We start from the raw sequence: 22,002 nt of genomic DNA, 5'->3' as shown, positions 1-22,002 counted from the left end.
ACATGTGTCTGCAGGTTTTATAGGAGCAGCCACACTCCAGCCCTGATGATGCTTGCATACCTGGGACCCATGAAGCCCATCCCCAATTTGAGACTCCGCCTCTGTAGTCCTATTAGCAGCATACCAGAGCAGCTGATTGGCCTGCTGGCCCTACTTAAGCCAGAAGCAGTAAAAGAAAGCTATCTGAACAACTGGGATCCACCCTGTTCTGGATGGTATGCCTTGTGCTTCCCACTCCCACTCCCACTCCCCAGCTTGAATTCCTGGCATCTGAGTCGTAGTTCTGATTTCCCATTTGTCTCATGAATCTGACCTCCTGGTATCCTGACCTGGCCGGACTCTAGATTCTGATTCATGGTTCTGATCTCCAGTTTGTCTGCTGCTTCTGACCCCCTTGAATCCTGACGCAGCTGACTCTTGTCTTGTGACCATGGACTCTGGCTCTGGACTCCCACAACCCAGCCATGACAGTCAGCTTCCTCAGACCAAGGGGGAGCTGACCCCATCAGTTTCCGGCAGACCGCCTACAAGTCTGGAGAGATCAGCGAGATCATCAATGGCTTCCCTCTAGATGGAATCCTCTTGAGAGGTACAGTACCTGCAGCAGCTGCTGGTTCCAAATGGTGCACTGTGGCTGGAGCCAGAACCACAAAAGTGTTTACACCCAATCCCAGAACTGGGGGAGAGTCCTGAATAGCTGAGGAAGCCAGTATCAACAGGTTCGGTAACTCTAAAGCTGCCTCAAAAACCTCAGCTGTAGATGGCACCAGAAAAGGCTCTTGGTTTTGCAGTACTGAAAGCTGCGTCAGCACTTCACGGATCAGTCTGAACAGACCTGTTCCTGCACTCCGGAGTCAGCAACTCCTCCTGGCTTAAGGACTGCACCTGGGAATGCTTCTTCAAGTGCACTTCAATGTCCTGGCCTTTACTCAGTGCTTTCACCACAGATTTAGAAGACCTCAGTATCAAATCTTTCGAAGACTTACGTTGTCTCTTCTTCAGTACCAGTGATGAGAATCTGCTTCTTGACCCAGTCGGATCAGGGGAGCACTCCTAACAGATTCAGAACATGCTCGGTACCCGCTATGAGAAGGAAGGTGCCAATGGCAGGCAAAGTACAGACTCCATAAGCAGATACTTGGATTTGGCTGTCCTGTCCTTCTTTGAACACCCTTACAAATGAGACATTTGTCACTCAAATGCGCCTCTCAGACACTTAAGGCAGCTGGGGTGTGGGCCACTTACTGGCATAGACTTGTTACATGAGTGACAGGACTTGAAGCCAAGAAAATGGCTCAGGATCCAGTACCTGTTTGGTACCCAAATGGGAACCAGTGACTCCACACTACAAAATACTAATCTGAACTTACTCTTATATCTAAACTATGTACAAATACACTAAACTAGACTGAAAATCAACACAAGGGGCACTACATACACTAAAGAGGTTAAGACTTACTCAGGATAGCAGCTCCAACAACTGACACTGGCAGTCGGAAGGAGCTGAGAGGGACTGGGGGCGGTTCTACCCTTTATACCTGCATAAAGTGGCACAAGGCAGCAGAGAGTGGTCACAATGCCTTGAAAGTGTACTACTGGGGGAAACATTTCTGACTGTTGTACACAAGGCACACATTACCCCTACCATAGAATGGACATATGCAATCACTTGAAGAACCACCACTCTGTAGGAGTAGCTACTGAGGGGAGAAAGACCTTGTCCTCTTTTCTGGAGTCTTTCCCTGCTTAGATCATTGTTTCCCATATCCCCTGGGCTTAAATGCTTTGACTCAATCCCCACTATAGAAAGGAGAGGAACAATGGACTCTTGGTACACCAAATAAGACTCACCAACTTTGACAATGTCTTTAAAGGATAAGCTAAAAGCAAAGATCTGGGCCTTCAATTTAGGATTTGACATTTCAGAAGTAAATTCACTGGTGCATCTTTAAGAAGGGGTCAAGTAACTAAAGTTTCCCGTATGTGGGTAAGTTTCACATTCCCTCCTAGTCCAGGTAATAAATGTAACACAAAGCAAGCAACTCTGAAGCGAGAGCCTGTCACCACAGGCACTTCAAGCATTGTACATGTTGGTCAATAAGCAACATCTTGCTACTGGCAAGGTGCACTTAAAAAAAAAAAGCTGGATGTTCCTCAAGATTGGCAATTTTGTTCGAATGCTAACCAAATGCTACTCAATAGTAAAAAACCTAAATGCTATCCTGAATTCCTTACTCCACAACTACAATTTGTGAAGAAACAAGATAACTAAGGAGAGTGATTCCATGACCATTTTGACAGGCAAGAAGTGAAGAACTGGGGACAGCTAAATGAAAGTGTTAATTTACTGATGTTTGGAACATTCAGATCACCTGTCCAAGTTTGGGTCCATCATAATGGTTTATAATTCAGTGTTTCCATTACCTGTGAGCCACAGTTTGCACTTCCAAGAATGGAGATCTGCAGAAGCAATTTAATGAGGAAAAAGGCTTGCCGTGGTTTTTTTTACGCCAACAGCCCTTGCTCAAAATAACTGTGTGTGTTTACCTAAATGAGTAAGTTCCCCTTGGGGCTCATTAACTAAATTAACTAAATTTATCAGTCACTTATTTCAAGTATTAGAAAGGGTTTTGCAAATATTTTTCCTACTTTAATTTACATTCTTAAAAGTGGTATACTTGAAGCTTAGTTAATTAAAAGATTATGGTTTCATAAAAGTGATGTGTTTTATAAACAGGGATTTCTGAAGTCATCTTAAATAAGAACTTCAGAAGACAAGAAATAGTTACATTCTAGAATACCAGGCTATCAAATTTATGCTGACAAACATAATTTATTCAAATTAAGTAATTATTTTTCACATTACACTGGAAAACTTTAGATATTTACTTTAGGGTAGACCTAGAAGACCACACCCAGAATGAGGACCCCTGTACTAGATGCTTTACAAACACAGTTAAACATGGTCCCTTGTCCTAGAAAACTTATTTGTTGAATCTTATCTTCAGTTAGTAAGTTAAACAATAGGATCAAAAGATGATGATAATGAAATGGTTACATAAACCAACTATCTAGACTACGAAGTCTGTGTGTTTTTATTCTGTATCATTAATTTTCACTCTACTAATATTACTACTCTCTTTTCTTGGTACCAAAAGTCCTGCATATTGAAATTCACAATGACACTCCACGTTGAACTGGAGTCTACTTTGAGCATTGTTCACAGTGGTATCTACTGTATTTTTTGGTGGGCATTTGCCTTCCCTGCTAAAGTTCCTTGTTGGAAAAACAAAGGTCTTCCTTTGCCTTCTTTTCCATTATTGCTCTCCTATGACATTTGCTCCCACTCCAGAACCTCCATATGTTCCAATCTAAATTAGATGGCAAATTACTTAATGAAAGGACTTTGAGTAATGCACCACATATATAAATAATGTGGGCTAAGACGTCTGAAGGGGCTTAACAGAGTTAGGCAACCTATTGCAAGTCAATAGGGGTTAGGTGTCTAACTCCATTAAACCTTTGAAAATCCCATCTTAAAATGTGCAACTCTTTTCTTGGTCAATGATTATTTTTAACTTTGATTTTCAGAAGATTCTGATATAATTTAAAGACAAGGGAAAATTCTGCATCACTCAAAGAGTCTCATTTGGCCCAACCATTCTAAAGGAACAGAGATTATGCTTCTGTATTTTTATCTCAGAAATCCAAATTTAACAAATTTCAGTGTCATTCTGGACAACAAATTATGCAAGTTGATAAGATCTGATGACTATCTAGTCTAATTTTCAATACTACAAGACGTGTTTTAAATGTTAAATACAGACATTTGCAATGCACCATTTTATATAGTCTTACCTTACAATAGGCAGCTTGGTGAATGGCACGGGGGGTAACCTCAAACCTTCTGGAAGTGTGATGAACTCCATCATGCCAGGACATTTTGATGTATAGTTTTCTAAGCTTTGTGTTACATCTTTCTTTTCTAAAAGAGAATAAGATCTCAACTGAGTTGCAACATCAAGGCAAAACAGGTTGAGTTAACAATGAAGTTGCCTTAACTTATATTTTACTTGCTTTGGTATTTATGTCAGACGCATGACTGTACTGTAATGCCATTTTTATTTAATTTCCTTTGCTCTTTTACAGCCCATATACAGTGGGCCTCACTGCATATGCTAAAAAATGTGTTACATTAACACACAACAGCAACTGCATTCTGACTAAGTCCTACTTAAGCAAAAGTTTACAAAGTAAAAACCGTACCTGTAGTAATGCTTATTAAAATGATCAGTAGACTAATTGCTTATTAGAGAAATTAGACATTTTTGCTGTACATATTTCATAGTTTTTCAAACTTCAATTTACATGTAGTTTTCTATGTAGGTTTTCTCCTTTTTCAAAACAGCCAGAACACTCATTCAACAAACAGACAACTTATCTACTAATTCTATATATACAGGACTAATGGCCTCAAGAACAGTTTATCTAATTTGTTCACAGAACGATGCTCAGAGTCAACTATCACTATAGATTATCAGTCAATTACAATATCCACAGACAAAGAAAAAAAGTAATTGATTTCAATGGTATTGTGTGTTAAAACTATAGCAAATTTATTTTAAAAATTACATATGGTCCTAATTTGAAAACCGCCAATGAGGGCAAGTTTTGCTTCTGTTATTTGTTTGATTAAAAAGGCATGAAAGCAGGTAACTTGAATATCAAGTATCAAATCAATATTAATTGAAACAAACGTAAGTTATACAATTTGGATTACTTATTTTGCATACAAAGCATATTATAGCAATGATGTGTCATAAACACTTTGAAAGGTAGCTAACCATACCTGTTCAGTTATTTTGACACTTGTGTTACAGCCATTTCAAAACAAATGTGTGTGTTCACAAACAGCTATTTGGCTCATGATTAATTACATGAGAAACACAGAATCTTGCATTCAGGTAACAGCAGATGCCATCAACACTGAAAGAGTACATAAAGCCGTATTCCCTATGTAACAGCTCTTCCATTAAACACATAGAAAGAGGCCTGAAATCAGGTATTGGTGAACATGGTAGGAAAAGGATATGATTTTCCACTATTTCATTGTATAATGTACTGGTCTTTTTTTTTTTTTTTTTTTTTTTTTAAACTCCACACATGTTCTATTAGTAATTTGGACCCTGAATTATCATCATTTTGTTTCTAAAAAAGAAGAGGGAGAGACCTCAAAGAAGAGGGAGAAACAGAGGTAAAAGGAAGGGAAAAGAAAAATGGTAGAAAAAAAGGCTGCCTTCTCATGAATCCATTCAGAGGTTGGAAGGTAAAAAAAGGAATGCAAATTACCTAGATGCTGAACTATGAACACTTAAGATAATATGCCAATCACTTAACACATAAGAAAATGAACTTTTTTCCTAAATGTACCTGAGAATATGAATAGAAGGAGGAAAGGGCAGAAAAGGAAAGGGTGTTAGACTTTGCTTAGTTTTCAAACTCTGTATAAAGATAATCTGAGAAGCATCACACAGAATTCTGAAAAAAATCTTCTATTCACTGCAGAAACAGTTTCTATATTTATTTTCTATTATGTGCATAAAACAGGACTTTTACTTGACATGTATTTGCCCCTCCTGATTCTTCTATAGCTAAATAATCCTCTATTAAATTCCACAGAAACTTTTTGTGATGTCAAGCAAACAGGAACCCAACATCAGATATGGCGTAAAACTACACACAATGATAATATTTTACATAAACATATTAATTTACTTAACATATCCCAAGTAATTTATAATAAGAATTGCACAAAATATATTGAGAACAGTTCTACATAAAATTGTCTCCTAAGTTTTCCAAAGAAAGTTAACTGCTCATTAAGTTTATTAGTCCACAGCAAAACAAAATTGTTTTTCATTATTTTGAAGTCTAGCACCTAAAAAATATTAGAATTAGTCATTTATACCACTTGAAATGAGTTCTGCATACATCTTCACCTTGTTATGCCTTTCCCCAAAATCCATTTAGAAAGTGAGGAGAACTAATCAATCCCCAAATTACTGACTTGTTAAAATATTCTTTTTGCTGCAGTAACACCTAGGAGATGTCAATCAGGTATGAAGACCCCACTGTGCTAGGCACTATACAAAGACCGTTCTGTCTTGAAGAGTTTATAAGACCCTCCTTGCAAATTGAATAAACCTATCCTGAAATCAGTACAACTAGTAGCTCACTCTTGTTGTGTGCAATTGCCCAAACAACCGTTTCGGCTCCATGAACTTGATGCGCTCCTGTCCGGAATAGAGGAGCCTGAGACAGAGATGCTGCCATGAACAGCAAGGAGAAGGAGGGATAGCTCAGTGGTTTGAGCATTGGCCTGCTAAACCCAGGGTTGTGAGTTCAATCCTTGAGGGGGCCATTTAGGGATTTGGGGATTTAGTTGGGGATTGGTCCCATCAAGCAAGCAGGGATGAGCCTGATGAAGAGAAAGGGAACTCAGATAAGTGTGGGCAGTCAACCTGTCCACTGAAGGGTGTATTTTCAATTTGTTCAGTATAATGGCCAAATCCTCATCAGGCAACATAATCACATACAACTTCATATGTTCATTAGGATTTTTCTGCTTTCTTCTTTCCTCTGAGAGTACTGAAAACTTAGCACATCACCAACATTCTGTGTGGTCTTTTAAAAAAATATTAACTTCTTCATGGTGATACGAAGAAGCCTGGTGTCTCTCAAATGTTTCTTGTGCCTTTTTCCAATTAGAAAATGCAAACTACGTGAAAGCTTTATCCATGCACTTATCAAATGTGGTTTGTGCCTAAAAGCTATTCAACAGTAGAAACAAAGTACGCTATGACTAGCTTCAGAATAATGGAGGCACTGAAACGCAAACCAAGACAAACAAAAAGAACAATCTTGTTTTCCAAAGTTACACATAAGGAAAGACAAATTGTGGTTGACAAGGTGTCTCCCAAATGCTAACGGTATCAGGCAACTGGCATTTGGTTCCTGATGCAGGCAATGGCGAGGACAGCTCAGTACTATAAGCTGATCAACTTTTGTCAAAAGTGTTTTCTCCTTTTTAATTAAGTGCTTTCATTTTAGTACCCTGAAAATACACATTTTGTGTTTCACTCACGTACGTGTGTATGACTGCAAAATTAAAACATACAATACTTAGGGTTGCCACCTTTCTGATTGCAGAAAACCGAACACCCTCGTCCCGCCCCTTCTCCGAGGCCCCACCCCCACTCATTCCATCCCCCCTCCCCCTCACTCTCTCACTCACTCATTTTCACTGGGCTGGAGCAGGGGTTTGGAGTGTGGGGCTTGTCTTCACTACCGGGGTAAGTCAACCTAAATTACGCTACTCCAGCTACATGACTAATATAGCTGGAGTCAATGTGGCTTACGTCGACTTCCCTCAGTATCTTCTCTGTGCTGCGTCAATGGGAGACCCTCTCCAGTCATTCTTCTCAGGGAGCTGGAATACCAGAGTCGACTGGAGAGCACTCTGTCGATTTAGTGGAAGACCCGCTAAATCAAACACCCACTGCATCAATTGCAGCAGCATCAATCTCCCCAGTAGCGAAGACAAGCCCTTATTGCCAGGCCTCCTGCTTCCAGCAGTCCCAGCTACTTCTCTCTATCAAATCCCCTCTTCAATTTCCTGCTGCCTCAGATTCCTCTCAGATAGGGCTCATCTTGTAATAAGGGCTAGCTTACCCCGAGGCTCACCAGCCCAAGGGCAAGCCACCCTGTTACAGTACATCATTAAAATCTCAACATATGCCACTCCACAGTGATTGTGGCACCACTATCTCAGGTTATAATTACAGGGCATACATGCAGTAATTGCACCTAGAGATAGATTCTGAGTCTGGAACTCACAGTGCAATGCACATCAGTCATTCCCAATGTTATGCAAGTTAAGGTATTAAGAAGATTAGCAAGTCATCTTAAAGTGCCATGGGGTGCAGCAAAACGTGATTTAAATCTCATTAAAAAAAAATCATTGATTTAGATCAAACAGACTTGTAAAACTAATTAGAAAATGTGCAGTCTAATAAATTTTAATCTAAAGTTGTAATGAACTAAATTATACGTTTTTTTAAGAAGGTAGCATTTGTAATGTAGCTCTAACAAATGTCAGAATCTGGACAGTATTCGCACTAAAGAACAATTTAACATAATTACATACTTTTTACATGAGATTTACACATAGGTGGCAGTAAGGGAAGTTGTAATGGGAGAAAAAATGAGAGATTACAAGGCAACTGATTGTAACATCATGGAAAGTTTTGTTCTTACCACAGGTTACCATGGTAACATGTCTAAGTAAATGTTACTAAGATGCTTATAAGAATAAAGGAAACAAAGAACAACCTATGAATAGCAGAGTACCCCAGAATTTAATCGGTTGTGAAGTACAGATAAGGAAAAGAAGGTTGAAACTCTCATGCTATGCATAAGGTGTTAGTGTGGTCATAACAGGATAAAAAGGATTTCCTGGCATGGATAGGGTAGGAAGACCCTTTCGGGAAGACCCCAGCAGGAATCACTCCTTTATCAATGATCACCTGTTGATACATCCACCAGACTATAATATCTTTGGGTATGTGAGTAGGAATACAGTATGATCTTAGGTTTTATATATTTGTTTGTGATTGTAACCTTAATCATCTGCTTAGTAAAACGTATGCTACAGACAAGATTCCTTACATGTGAGTGTGTTTGTGGTTACCGTCCTTTGTGTGTTCCTACAGCCTCCCAACTTTAGAAAATCACTAAGGGCAACTTCACCCTGTTGATCTTAAAACTGTATAGAAACAGGAGCCCAACACAGAACTATTAATTCAATTTCAATAAAGGCTACATCTGTAAAGCTTTCACATTAACAATAAATGTGCTTGCTTAGGAAAAGCTGGGTGGTACCGTATAACTGCACAATTATCCAGTTTATAGCCTCTGGAGAGAAATCATGGCAGGCTTGCCTATGCAGTGTGACTGTTGGGGTTCTCACAATGTAGGGAGGGAATCAGGCAGCCTAGAAAATCCCTGATCAGAAAGAGAAGTGACGGCTGCGGAACAGAGTGCCTAGAGTGGGTACCCTTTCTGGACCATGAAGCGGGGAAATACAGATGCAGTTGCCCTAAACTGTGACAACTCATTGAGAATTTGAACTTTATTTGTACTCTATAGGGAGTACCCTTTGCTCTCTCACTGTAAGTAATCAGTCACCTGTGCCTCATTATGAAAAATTCCACTTACAATACACACTAGCTTTATGATACTTGGATTGCTCTCTAACAAGCACTCCAACTTTTAAATTTTAAATATTAACTTACATACAAAACTGTAGATTTTTCAATGTTAAAGAATAATTTGACATTTAAATTTTTCAAAAAACTAATGCATATGTACTCTGTTATAAAAGCAAACATGGCTTGTTCACTTTTCAAAAACATGGTGCTGCTCTTTTAAAACAAGTTTTACCATATTTAATGTGCATATTAATGAAATTTTACCAAGACCCTGAAGTTTTCATTCACAGCTTTTTTCCCCAAACAGCATTAACACATTAGTTACTTGAACAACTTAGTTTAAAACACCACAAACTCAAGAATAGCACATTGGAATATGCACTTAATCCTCACTCCCTAGTATTTTAGGTTTAAATCTCTACAGAGATTAGCAGAAACAGAACTAGCTCATTTTCCCCCACAAATAAGCCCCTTCACTTTTTTATGTCAGAGCCACAAAGTTATTTCTACTGTGCAGAATTACAATATTGTTGTATATGAATTCATTATGCAGCCCAGCCAATTCAAGGTTATCTGTTAAAATAAATGTAACCAGGAAAAACAAGACTGAAGCCCTGGAATCAAAAACATTAAGTAAATTAAAAACAATCCAAGACAGAGCAATTTAAAATATTTATTTGAAGGAGTATGAAGAAATCCTCAATCATTACCCTAACCACATTAGACCAAGATCCTTTATAAAAACCCTAAATATTTTACTACTAACAAAACAGTTCACAAAAATTAGCCTGTTGCTTTTAAACATCCTTTCATCCTATTAACCATGGGACATTGATTAAAGAACAGCTAGCAACTTTTTTTTTTTTTAAGTACAGAACCATGTTTCTTTTTCTTTCCCCATTCTTTATAACTAACTAAGGAAACTGAAAGGATTATTTTCCCTTCCCATCACTGCAGAATTGCTGCAGCTGGGGCTCCTCTTTTGAGAGTGGGGGTTTCCACAGTCAATCCCAACACTTAATGAATATCAGGGTTGGCCAAACCGTGACTCTTCCTTCTCCAGCCTGTGGGGAACAAAAGGATGTTTTTACGGTATCAAGTGCCAAGTAATTTTATCCCCAAAATTACTAAAAACCTATAATATAGGAAAACAAAATTTATAGGTCAAATCTTAATAGTCTGCCCAAGCAAATCTAGGGATCTGACACTATTTTAAGTCACATTAGGTTCTTATCATGCCTAATGAGACACCATGATGAAAAACAAACACGATTCACAAAACTATGCATATTTATTACTGAAGGAAAACAACAAGGCCATGTCTGCTCTACAAAATCTCAACCTAACTCACTCAGCATACAGCCACTGCAGTTATTAAATCGCTTGTGTGCGCACATGCACTTGTTGCCTTGTGTCAGCAGTGTGCATCCTCATCAGAAGTGCTTGTATTCATAGAATATCAGGGTTGGAAGGGACCTCAAGAGGTCATCTAGTCCAACCCCCTGCTCAAAGCAGGACCAATCCCCAACTAAATCATCCCAGCCAGGGCTTTGTCAAGTCTGACCTTAAAAACCTCTAAGGAAGGAGATTCCACCACCTCCCTAGGTGACCCATTCCAGTGCTTCACCACCCTCCTAGTGAAAAAGTTTTTCCTAAAATCCAACCTAAACCTCCCCCACTGCAACTTGAGACCATTACTCCTTGTTCGGTCACCATTACTCCTTGTTCTGTCACTGTTGCACTGACAACATGGAGCAGTGTGGGACAGCTACTGAAGGCCGGTACCAGTCAACATGAGCAATGCAGTGTCTACACTGACATTGCATTCACCTAATTTTATCAACTGACTCTACACCACTGGGGAGGTGGTGTTTCAGCATAGAGAGGCACTTATGTCAGAGAGCCAAATTTAAGGGAAGTGTCCACAGCTAGGTTGACATAAGCTGTCTTGTGTCGACTTCACCGTGTAGTGTAGACCAGGCCTAAATAAGGCATGTGACATGGTTCTTGTGGTACCCAGAACTGAGGGTCACTATGTTACACTGTCACCTCCGACAAAAGGGAGTGTCTTGCCTGTGGCAGCTGGGTGTTAGCTCCCTACCACCACCAGACTTTCATCCATTCTAACATGCTCCTCCAGGCTATGCCAGCCCTGTCTTTGTCTTGCAGTTTAAGAAGAAGTGCACCCCAGTCCCAGACTCCCCTTTAAGGGTTCTCCTGTCATGTCCACACTGGCTATTCACAGAAATCCCAGATCCTCTGCTTTCAAAGGAGCAGTGTACTCCAGTTTACCACTTTTACCTTACATCACCGCTCCTGTATAATACACAGCACTTTTTTTTTTTTTAATTTTTTTTTTTTTTTAAGGAAGACTAGGAGATTCCAATAGAAATAAGAGTGATGGAAACAAACAGTTACAACGCAAAACAATTCCACATAAACTAGGCCTTACACCAGGAGTTGGCAAACTTTTTGGCCTGAGGGCCACATCGGGGTATAGAAATTGTATGGCGGGCCATGAATGCTCACAAAATTGGGGTTGGGGTGTGGGCTCCGGGCTGAGGCAGGGGGTGTGGGGTGGGGCTGAGGATGAGGGCTCCAGCTGGGGGTGCAGGCTCTGGGCTGGGGCTGAGGGTTTTGGGGTGCAGGAGGGTGCTCCAGACTGGGACCAAGGGGTTCGGAGGGCAGGAGGGTGATCAGGGCTGGGGCAGGGGGGTGGCTCAGGGGTGCAGGCTCCGGGCGACGCTTACCTCAAGCGGCTCCCGGAAGCAGCGGGATGTCCCCCCTCCGGCTCCTACGCGGAGACACAGCCAGGCAGTTCTGCTGTGCGCTGCCCCGTCGCAGGTGCCGCCTCTGCAGCACCCATTGGCTGCGGTTCCTGGCCAATGGGAGCTGCGGGGGCAGCATGCGGATCGGAGCCTCCTGCTGCCCCTGTGCCTAGGAGCTGGAGGGGGGACATGCCGCTGCTTCCGGGAGCCCCACGGAGCAGCCCCCGACCCTGCTCCCCGACTGGAGCACCGCAGCAGAACCCACTCCTAGCCGGACCTCGAGGGCCCGTTTAAAATGGCTGGCGGGCCGGATGCGGCCCACAGGCCATAATTTGCCCACCCCTGCCCTACACTAATAGTTACTTTTTCTAATAAAGTAGGTTTTCCCCCCAAAGTTCAGTCTGTTGCAGAACTGTATGGCTTGACAGGAACCAGGATCCAATCTTTCATGAAACACCCCAACTCAACAAGATGTCTCCTCAGTGAATGGATGCAGAGTGTCTTTTTCCACTCTGTAATATACCGAATCAGTCTTTTGTCTTTATTCGCAGACAGGGCGACCCCATGTATCTCACAATCTTCCTTTTTACCTCAAAGCGATTTCAATTGTTTGAAGTGATCTTTGACAGTTTTCCATGGACTTTTCTGGGGTGGGGCTAAGGTAGACAATTTAACTTTGCATTACATCACTCCCACTTGAATAGGCCATCACCAAGGTATATGATTCCTTGGTGACAAACTTAGTCCAAGAGCATAAGGCATACTTTTCTATATAGTTACATTATTCCATAAATATTACCTATCACACATCTGACAATTATTATGAGTAGCGCTAAGTTACAAGTTTCCAGTAGAGACCTCTCATGCTACCGTTCCTGGATAAACACCATGAAAGTGGTGTATTAGGTGTACTGAGTTTGTCAGATCTAAGACAGGAGCTGCTTGTAGAGAACAGTGACGCCTTTACCTGTTGGCACCAATGGGCCTCAGAGTCATAGTATGGCTCCATAATTAAGGACTTGTCTACACATGGAGTTATTCAGGAACAGCTGTTCCTGATTATTTCTGTTTTGCTTAACCCATGAAAATGTGTTAAACGAAACAGGAACAAGGCACTCTTATTCTGGAATGTGAGTGCTCATACATGGTTGCTCTTCAGTACTAGATGTTCCTGAATAATTCCTTGTCTAGATAAGCTCTAAGAGATGTACACGTTCACTATACAGCTAAATAAGAAGTGAGTATGTGCAACACAGATTATCTTCCTTGCAAAATTGTTCTAAAAGTGCAATTATTAAAAATGTACAGTGCAGTCTTATTTTCAGAGTCTCCTAACTCTTCCAAATCTAAATCAATTTAATCAGAACACCCAAAAGCATTTTTCAGTGAGCATTATCAACCTCCAAATTTCTATCCCCAATTTTGTCTACTGTAAGAAAAAAATATTTCAAGAATTCTAGCAAGCAGAAAGTTCTTATTCATATGCTCAAAAATAGCTATATCATTTTGGTTCAAACTTTCCAAAACAATTAACCTTTAGTCAGTCACCAGGCCATGAAAATTTCAGCCTAATAAGTGAATTTTTTAGAAAGTTATGAGTGACAAAAAACACCAGTTGGAAGTTCTGAAAACAGGCTTATAGCATAAAGGAAACAATAATAAGCTCCTAAAGTAATAACAGCACTAATAAGTGGTATAATTTGAATGTACAGCATTATATGAAGCTGAATATTAGTGCCTTGGTTTGGTACTCTAATATAATCAACGGCACCAGCTTTGTTTCAAATAAATGAAAAGAATCAAGGGCTTGCCATTTTGCAGTTTAATTTCGTGCATCAACTATGCATAGCAGCATCTTAATCCATCTCTACAGTAAAAGGTTTTCCTAGGAGAACGCTATGCACTACACATTCGTATTCCTGATTATCTCATTCTTCTCAGACCTCGCCAACCACTTCATTATTAAAATGTATATACCAACACCACAGAAAACATTTTTCTGGTTCTTTGACAGAAAGAATTTTTAAAAAGCAAAGTAACTTGCTATGCCAGAGGAACTCTTAATTCTGTTTAAATTAAACACAGTTACTGCAGAATATATCACTTTGCACTAGTATTCATTTGCTATAATCGATCATGAATATATGCTAAATTTATGCTGAATAGCAGTGATGCTTTTTAAATTGATAGAACCACACATTAAATATTAAACAAGCCTGTGCAGATCCCACCACTGCAAATTAGGTTGGCAATCATGTATTTGCTGTAGCAGGTCCCAGGATGTGGATCTTGCTTCCCCTTGACATCTGTCCCTAGAAAGGAAGTTGGTCCTGGGGCTAAGGCACAGGAATGTGACTGTGGCTATCTGTGTTCAGTTCACAGCTCCGCCACAGACTTCCTGTTGGATATTGGACAAGTCACTCCATCTGTTGGTGCCTTTGTTCCCCATATGTAAAACTGGAATGATAGTTTGTGTGCTTTCTGTTTTTAAAACAGAGATGCTGTAAGGATGAATTGATTAATGTCCGAGACACATTAGGAGCCAAATTTTAAAAGGTATTTAGCCACCTAATTCCCATTGAAATCAACAAAAGTTACATGCCTAAATTCTATTAAAAATCTGGGACTAAAATACTGAAGCAATAAACAGATGAGACAATCCCTTTTGTTTAAAAAATATTAAAATGTTCCCAAAAATATTTTTATTATGAACTTTTCTGGGTTTTGTGCTTCCCAACTCCCCTTTTTATGTTCATTTTTAACCTCTGTGTTTGGTGCTTCAGATATAAAGTAATTTGCTATAAAGACAAAATGAACCAAAGAGAAATCACTGTTGGTAGACATGCTGGGAGTTAACTGCTCTATTCAGTCCATATACAAGTAATTACTTGTCAAAGGATGAAAGGTGACATGAAAAAATGATTTACAGATGTTATTTGTTTTTTTTTAATTGCATATATAAGTGGACTAGGCTATATTTCTTTACTTTGTTTAAATAAATTTATCATTAAGATTTACCTAAGAGTTCAAGAGAAATAATTTGTCTGTTGGGTATATAAATAGTGTCTTTATTTGCTATCCTTTCTATAGGACTTTTTTGAACCACTAAACAGAGTGACTCCATTTGGAGCAAAGGAGCTGCTCTCTTTGCTGGAGAGCTGCCAAAGAGAGTCAGGTTTCAGAGTAGCAGCCGTGTTAGTCTGTATCCGCAAAAAAAACAGGAGTACTTGTGGCACCTTAGAGACTAACAAATTTATTAGAGCATAAGCTTTCGTGGGCTACAACCCACTTCTTCGGAGTCATTCTTAAAACAATTCTTGATGTGTAATTATTTCGTTCAATTCCCCTATTTCTCCTACATCTCCAACAGAGAAGCAACAATAGCAAAAAGAAAAAAACAATTTAATTTATGGGGAGCCAAGAACTTGTCTTTGAAAATAGGTGTGTTATTTAAAAAAAAAAAAAAAAAAAAAAGACCTTTCATCATGGGGTCCTGTGTTGTTACTTAAGGTAATAAATAATTTTATATCAAAGATTTTTTCATCAAAAAACCAAATACCTGGCAAGAGGAGAGTAACAGTAGTTGTCACCTTTTGTTTTCCTCTTGGGCCTTGTTTATATTTTCCCCTCCAAAAAATCCTACCAATGTTAAATCCGATTAAATCTACAACTGACATCAAACGTGGTGACAACACTGGCATTCACTGATGTTCTAACTACTGTTTAATGACAAATGTACCAACTCCATCAGAGACAAGGTGGGTGAGACCAACCTTTTACTGGACCAACTTTTGTTGATGAAAGAGACAAGCCTAAAAAGAGCAGCTCTGGGTAGCCTGAAAGTTTGTCTCTTTCATCAACAAAAGTTTATCCAATAAAAGATACTTCCTCACCCATCTTGCGTCTCTAATATCCTGGGACCAACCCAGCAAACAAACTCCACTGAAACGTAATTTGAAATACAGACAGAAAAAGGGAGGAAATTCAGATAAGTGCATCCAACCTCCAATACGTCCAGCAAGTATAATAAGTTCTTAGTTAAACCTTGTTGAGTTGTGATTCTATTATGTGCAGCTGCTTAAGGATTGATGTGTCAAACTTAATGATGGCATCACTGCCCCATCGCCTTAAAAAGCTATTCAAACTATTAGACTGTGCTTGTCAACAAGCGTTCCCAATATATTCAGTCTAGGAGTATATGTTTTCTTAACTGCATCTATTACTCAGTTTCAGTCATGTCATCTCAAACAACACCTCCCTCTATTAAGACTTGCATACAGCTAAAAACATCCTTAGTAATGGTTTGATCAACACATATAATTACTTTTTAATCCTCCCTCATAAATCAATCCCTTTATGTTTGTGTGTATGCATAATTTGTACAGAGAAAGAAAACACTGCAGCATAAGGCAGTCAATCCTATTTGCATATGGAAAATGTTTTAAGATATTTAATTGTAATGTTACACATGAAAAGCGTAGAATACAAAACAGAAGCTAAGAAACGGTACAGCAGCTTGTTTATTATGTTAATTTCAGTTATCTTTTGCTTGTGCAATTTTATCCTTCTAATATGTTAAGAGTTAATCTGAGAGTTTGCAATCAACTATTGTTCTTCACCTGTATTCCTTAATTTCTTTTTTTTTTTTTTTTTATATTTTATTTTAGAAGAAAACAAAATTACTTGTCCTTGTTTTTCCCCCTCAAATGTGCTCACCATAACTGAATATGGTGGGTCTTTACTTGGCTGTCCCAAAATAAAGGGAATGGGGCTCCTTTAAGGGGCCCTACTGCATTTGGGATATGAGGGAGAAAAGAGAGGGAGGACAGACCAAGTGGGTGCACTGAGTCACCATGAACACCGGTGAGTGGGGGAGAATTATATTTATACACCAGGCAACCAGAAGGAAGTCTCTCATCAATCACTAATCACCAGAGTGATTCCTGTAGGGGCAGGGTGGCTGGCTATGCTCTCTTCCTACAGCAGAGAGAGAGAATGTGTGATTGTGGGGCAATCCAGTGTGGCAGCAAGTATGAGTGCTTCCAACAAGTGAGCGGGGCCGGGAGGCTACCTACGATTTCTCCACTAGAGAGTTGTGAGTGTAGCCCTTAGTTAGATACAGGCAGATATCTCTATTCACTGTTAATAAACTGGTAGAATTGCATGCATTTGCTAGGAGGACCAGCGCATCCAGGAAGATTACTTTTCATGAACTACAAAGTGCGGACACCTTCAATTTCACACCCCAGGCGGTGGTCTTGGAATGGGTATTTTACACTTGGCAGTCAGCTGCCTCCCTAATCAAAACAAGACCATATATACTGATGGAAAATTAAGAGATGGGGGTTTTTCATTGGGTTGGACAATTCCTTAGTCAGTACAACGGTATTTTCTTGAAGGGGGGCATGAGATACCAGAGTCCAGCTGAACGTTGTCAAGGGGTGCTTACTGGATCAGGAAAGGGATGGGAACAAACTCTACAAGAGATTTTTCCCATTCTAGTGGCAGTGACTACTTGCAAGAATTAAGTCAGGCATGAGAGAGGCAATTCAGGCAGCGGTCCATGTTGATAACAGCCACTTCAAGTCACTCAAAATATGGGATTGGCAGAATTTGAGAGTTAGTGCCAGTGCGGAGGCCAATCGGGTGCTTCTAGATCTCTGGAAGGTTAGTTCTTAATTGACAATTTTGTCTTAATGCAAAGCAACTAGCACTTTGAACATTCTATATATTGGGGATGTGAAAGAATTTAGTTCTCTAGCAAGGCTAATAAGGGTTCAGCAAAAAAGGATTTAGATGGGGCTTTGGAATTGAGGGATCTGCAAGAGAGATCTAACGTATCTGACACCCTGACTCTCAGTCTCAAAAATCACCTAAAAATAAATAAATAAATAAAATAAAATAAATAGAGAGAGCGCGCGCGATATCTCAGAACTGGAAGGTACCCTGAAAGGTCATCAAGTCCAGCCTCCTGCCTTAACTAGCAGGACCTAAGGGACATCTAGGTGAGTCATAATACTACAAAAGCATGGGGGAGGCTGGGATTTGCCCAGTCAAAGTAGTACAGACTTGCTTAGTGTATGTGCCACTTTCTTCACAGGGGAGGGAGTTACCTCATGAAAGGAAACTTCAGTTCATGGCAATATCAAAGAGCATGTATTGTTTGGATTCCCCTGGTGAAATGGCATCCCATGAACTCAAGATTGCATGTTACATCCACAGAACAGCTTAGAATACAAGGCTAACAGTTATTCTTATCGGTGGTGGCATCCAAATACATACAAGGAAGCCCCTGTTGGGGAGGATAATTCAGAGGTATGTGCTAAACTCTTCAGGATCACATGAACAGTCACAAGAGTTGGTGACTGGCTGTGCAAGCAAAACATTGTGCATCTGGCCAACAGGTAGGGTGGCCAGTTCCCCTTGGAAGCTCATTGCTGGATCTCAGTACTAATGTGGACATATTTCAGCTCAGTACTAATGTGGACACGAGAACAAATGGATATAAACTGGCCGTCGGGAAGTTTAGGCTTGAAATTAGACGACGGTTTCTAACCGTCAGAGGGGTGAAGTTCTGGAATAGCCTTCCGAGGGAAACGGTGGGGGCGAAAGACCTCTCTGGCTTTAAGATTAAGCTTGATAAGTTTATGGAGGGGATGGTTTGATGGGATAACGTGATTTTAGTCAATAAGTCCATAACATGCAATCGCTGGTAATTAGTATCAATGGTCAATGTGGGTCTGGCTGGAGAATCTTGCCCGCATGCTCGGGGTTCTGCTGATCGCCATATTTGGGGTCGGGAAGGAATTTTCCTCCAGGGTAGATTGGCAGAGGCCCTGGAGGTTTTTCGCCTTCCTCCGCAGCATGGGGCAGGGGTCGCTTGCTGGAGGATTCTCTGCGACTTGAAGTCTTTAAATCATGATTTGGGGACTTCAACAGCTGAGTCAAGGGAGAGAATTATTCCAGGAATGGGTGGGTCAGATTTTGTGGCCTGCATCATGCGGGAGGTCAGACTAGATGATCATAATGGTCCCTTCTGACCTTAAAGTCTATGAATCTAGTGAGGCAGCCCCAAGTCACCTTGAGCAGAGGGGTGCTCTACGGGGAGCAAAGTAACAGGTCACAGTTAAAGCTAAGATTTTGTCATGGGTATTTTTAGTAAAAGTCATGGACAAGTCACAGGCAATAAACAAAAATTCACGGAAGCAGTGACTTGTCTGTGACTTTTGCTGCTGCAGCTTCATGATTTCCCCCACCACCGTGGTAGCTGGGAGCTGTGGGTTCCCCCTCTGCCTGCCGCAGCTGGAAGCTGCAGGGAGGCCCCCCTCCACTCACAGCAGCTGGGAACTGCAGGGTGACCATATTTCTTAAAGAGAAAACGGGACACCCGAGCCACTTGCCCAAGACGTCCTCCTCCCCACCCTCCCACGAGGCTGTCGCTTGTCACTGAAACCATAAGGAAGGCCCCCTCAGGAGACTGTCACCCGTAGCTGGAACCCTGCCAGGGCCCCAGTGGCTGCTTGCTCCAGAGTCCCGCAGTCCCTGGGGCTGAAGCAGAGCATGTCATAGAGGTCTCTGAAAGTCACGGATTCCATGACCTCCGTGACATAAACGTAGCCTTAGTCATAGTCAATGTTTGAGCCTGCCGGCACTGAGCCAAAACATCCAAGCAGACAGTTTCCCAGAGATTCACAGCTGGGTCTCAGTGACTAGGTGAATCTGAGTTGGCGTGGCAAAAGGTGCATGTTCTGGGACCAGCTGATGCCCTTTTTATACTCTGGCAGCCAGAAAGGAACAAACCATCCCGATGTGCAGAAAGAATAGTAAATATGGCAGGCGACCAGCTTGGCTAAACAGTGAAATCCTTGCTGATCTTAAACGCAAAAAAGAAGCTTACAAGAAGTGGAAGATTGGACAAATGACCAGGGAGGAGTATAAAAATATTGCTCAGGCATGCAGGAGTGAAATCAGGAAGGCCAAATCACACTTGGAGTTGCAGCTAGCAAGAGATGTTAAGAGTAACAAGAAGGGTTTCTTCAGGTATGTTAGCAACAAGAAGAAAGTCAAGGAAAGTGTGGGCCCCTCGAGGATGTGGAAAAAGCTAATGTACTCAATGATTTTTTTGCCTCTGTCTTCACAAACAAGGTCAGCTCCCAGACTGCTGCACTGGGCAGCACAATATGGGGAGAAGGTGACCAGCCCTCTGTGGAGAAAGAAGTGGTTCGGGACTATTTAGAAAAACTGGACGTGCACAAGTCCATGGGGCTGGATGCGCTGCATCCGAGGGTGCTAAAGGAGTTGGCGGATGAGATTGCAGAGCCATTAGCCATTATTTTTGAAAACTCATGGCGATCGGGGGAGGTACCGGATGACTGGAAAAAGGCTAATGTAGTGCCCATCTTTAAAAAAGGGAAGAAGGAGGATCCGGGGAACTACAGGCCAGTCAGCCTCACCTCAGTCCCTGGAAAAATCATGGAGCAGGTCTTCAAGGAATCCATTATGAAACACTTAGAGGAGGGGAAAGTGATCAGGAACAGTCAGCATGGATTCACCAAGGGGAAGTCGTGCCTGACTAACCTAATTGCCTTCTATGATGAGATAACTGGCTCTGTGGATGAGGGGAAAGCAGTGGATGTGTTATTCCTTGACTTTAGCAAAGCTTTTGATACGGTCTCCCACAGTATTCTTGCCGCCAAGTTAAAGAAGTATGGGCTGGATGAGTGGACTGTAAGGTGGATAGAAAGCTGGCTAGATCGTCGGGCTCAACGGGTAGTGATCAATGGCTCCATGTCTAGTTGGCAGCCAGTTTCAAGCGGAGTGCCCCAAGGGTCGGTCCTGGGGCCGGTTTTGTTTAATATCTTTATTAATGATCTGGAGGATGGTGTGGACTGCACTCTCAGCAAGTTTGCCGATGACACTAAACTAGGAGGCGTGGTAGATACACTAGAGGGTAGGGATCGGATACAGAGGGACCTAGACAAATTAGAGGATTGGGCCAAAAGAAACCTGATGAGGTTCAACAAGGACAAGTGCAGAGTCCTGCACTTAGGACGGAAGAATCCCATGCACAGCTACAGACTAGGGACCGAATGGCTAGGTAGCAGTTCTGCAGCAAAGGACCTAGGGGTCACAGTGGACGAGAAGCTGGATATGAGTCAACAGTGTGCTCTTGTTGCCAAGAAGGCCAACGGTATTTTGGGCTGTATAAGTAGGGGCACTGCCAGCAGATCGAGGGACGTGATCGTTCCCCTTTATTCGACATTGGTGAGGCCTCATCTGGAGTACTGTGTCCAGTTTTGGGCCCCACACTACAAGAAGGATGTGGAAAAATTGGAAAGAGTCCAGCGGAGGGCAACAAAAATGATTAGGGGTCTGGAGCGCATGACTTATGAGGAGAGGCTGAGGGAACTGGGATTGTTTAGTCTGCAGAAGAGAAGAGTGATAGCTGCTTTCAACTACCTGAAAGGGGGTTCCAAAGAGGATGGAACTCGGCTGTTCTCAATGGTGGCAGATGACAGAACAAGGAGCAATGGTCTCAAGTTGCAGTGGGGGAGGTCTAGGTTGGATATTAGGAAACACTATTTCACTAGGAGGGTGGTGAAGCACTGGAATGGGTTACCTAGGGAGGTGGTGGAGTCTCCTTCCTTGGAGGTTTTTAAGGCCTGGCTTGACAAAGCCCTGGCTGGGATGATTTAGTTGGGAATTGGTCCTGCTTTGAGCAGGGGGTTGGACTAGATGACCTCCTGAGGTCCCTTCCAACCCTGATATTCTATGATTCTAAAGCAGCCACCAGAAATTATTATCGTATACCTGGAGTGAAAACTATTTAGATTTTGTTATTGGGTTTATTTAAACACAAGGGCACAGAGAGATTTAAATCAGATCTAGGAGGACCTTTTCCTGGGAGTGACTGTGAAATGCTGTAATAGAGGGAATGCTGGGTTGCTGCCAGGCCTCCATGGGTT

The 22,002-nt window shown here is 41.4% G+C and overlaps 1 protein-coding gene across 1 annotated transcript in view; it reads right to left on the bottom strand.

Moving 5' to 3' along the window:
• The window catches only part of TRAPPC9 (trafficking protein particle complex subunit 9), an 839,327-nt gene that overhangs the window by 758,349 nt on the left and 58,976 nt on the right, over positions 1-22,002 (bottom strand). The window contains exon 10 of the mRNA XM_065398766.1: positions 3,859-3,985. Within this exon, the coding sequence (XP_065254838.1) occupies positions 3,859-3,985 (127 nt within the window). The remainder of the gene's footprint in view (positions 1-3,858; positions 3,986-22,002) is intronic.

Source organism: Emys orbicularis, chromosome 2 (genome assembly GCF_028017835.1).
Source record: "Emys orbicularis isolate rEmyOrb1 chromosome 2, rEmyOrb1.hap1, whole genome shotgun sequence".
Classification (NCBI taxonomy): Eukaryota; Metazoa; Chordata; order Testudines; family Emydidae; genus Emys; species Emys orbicularis.
Note: the sequence above shows the minus strand (reverse complement) of the source record. Positions and strands in the feature narration are given on the sequence as shown.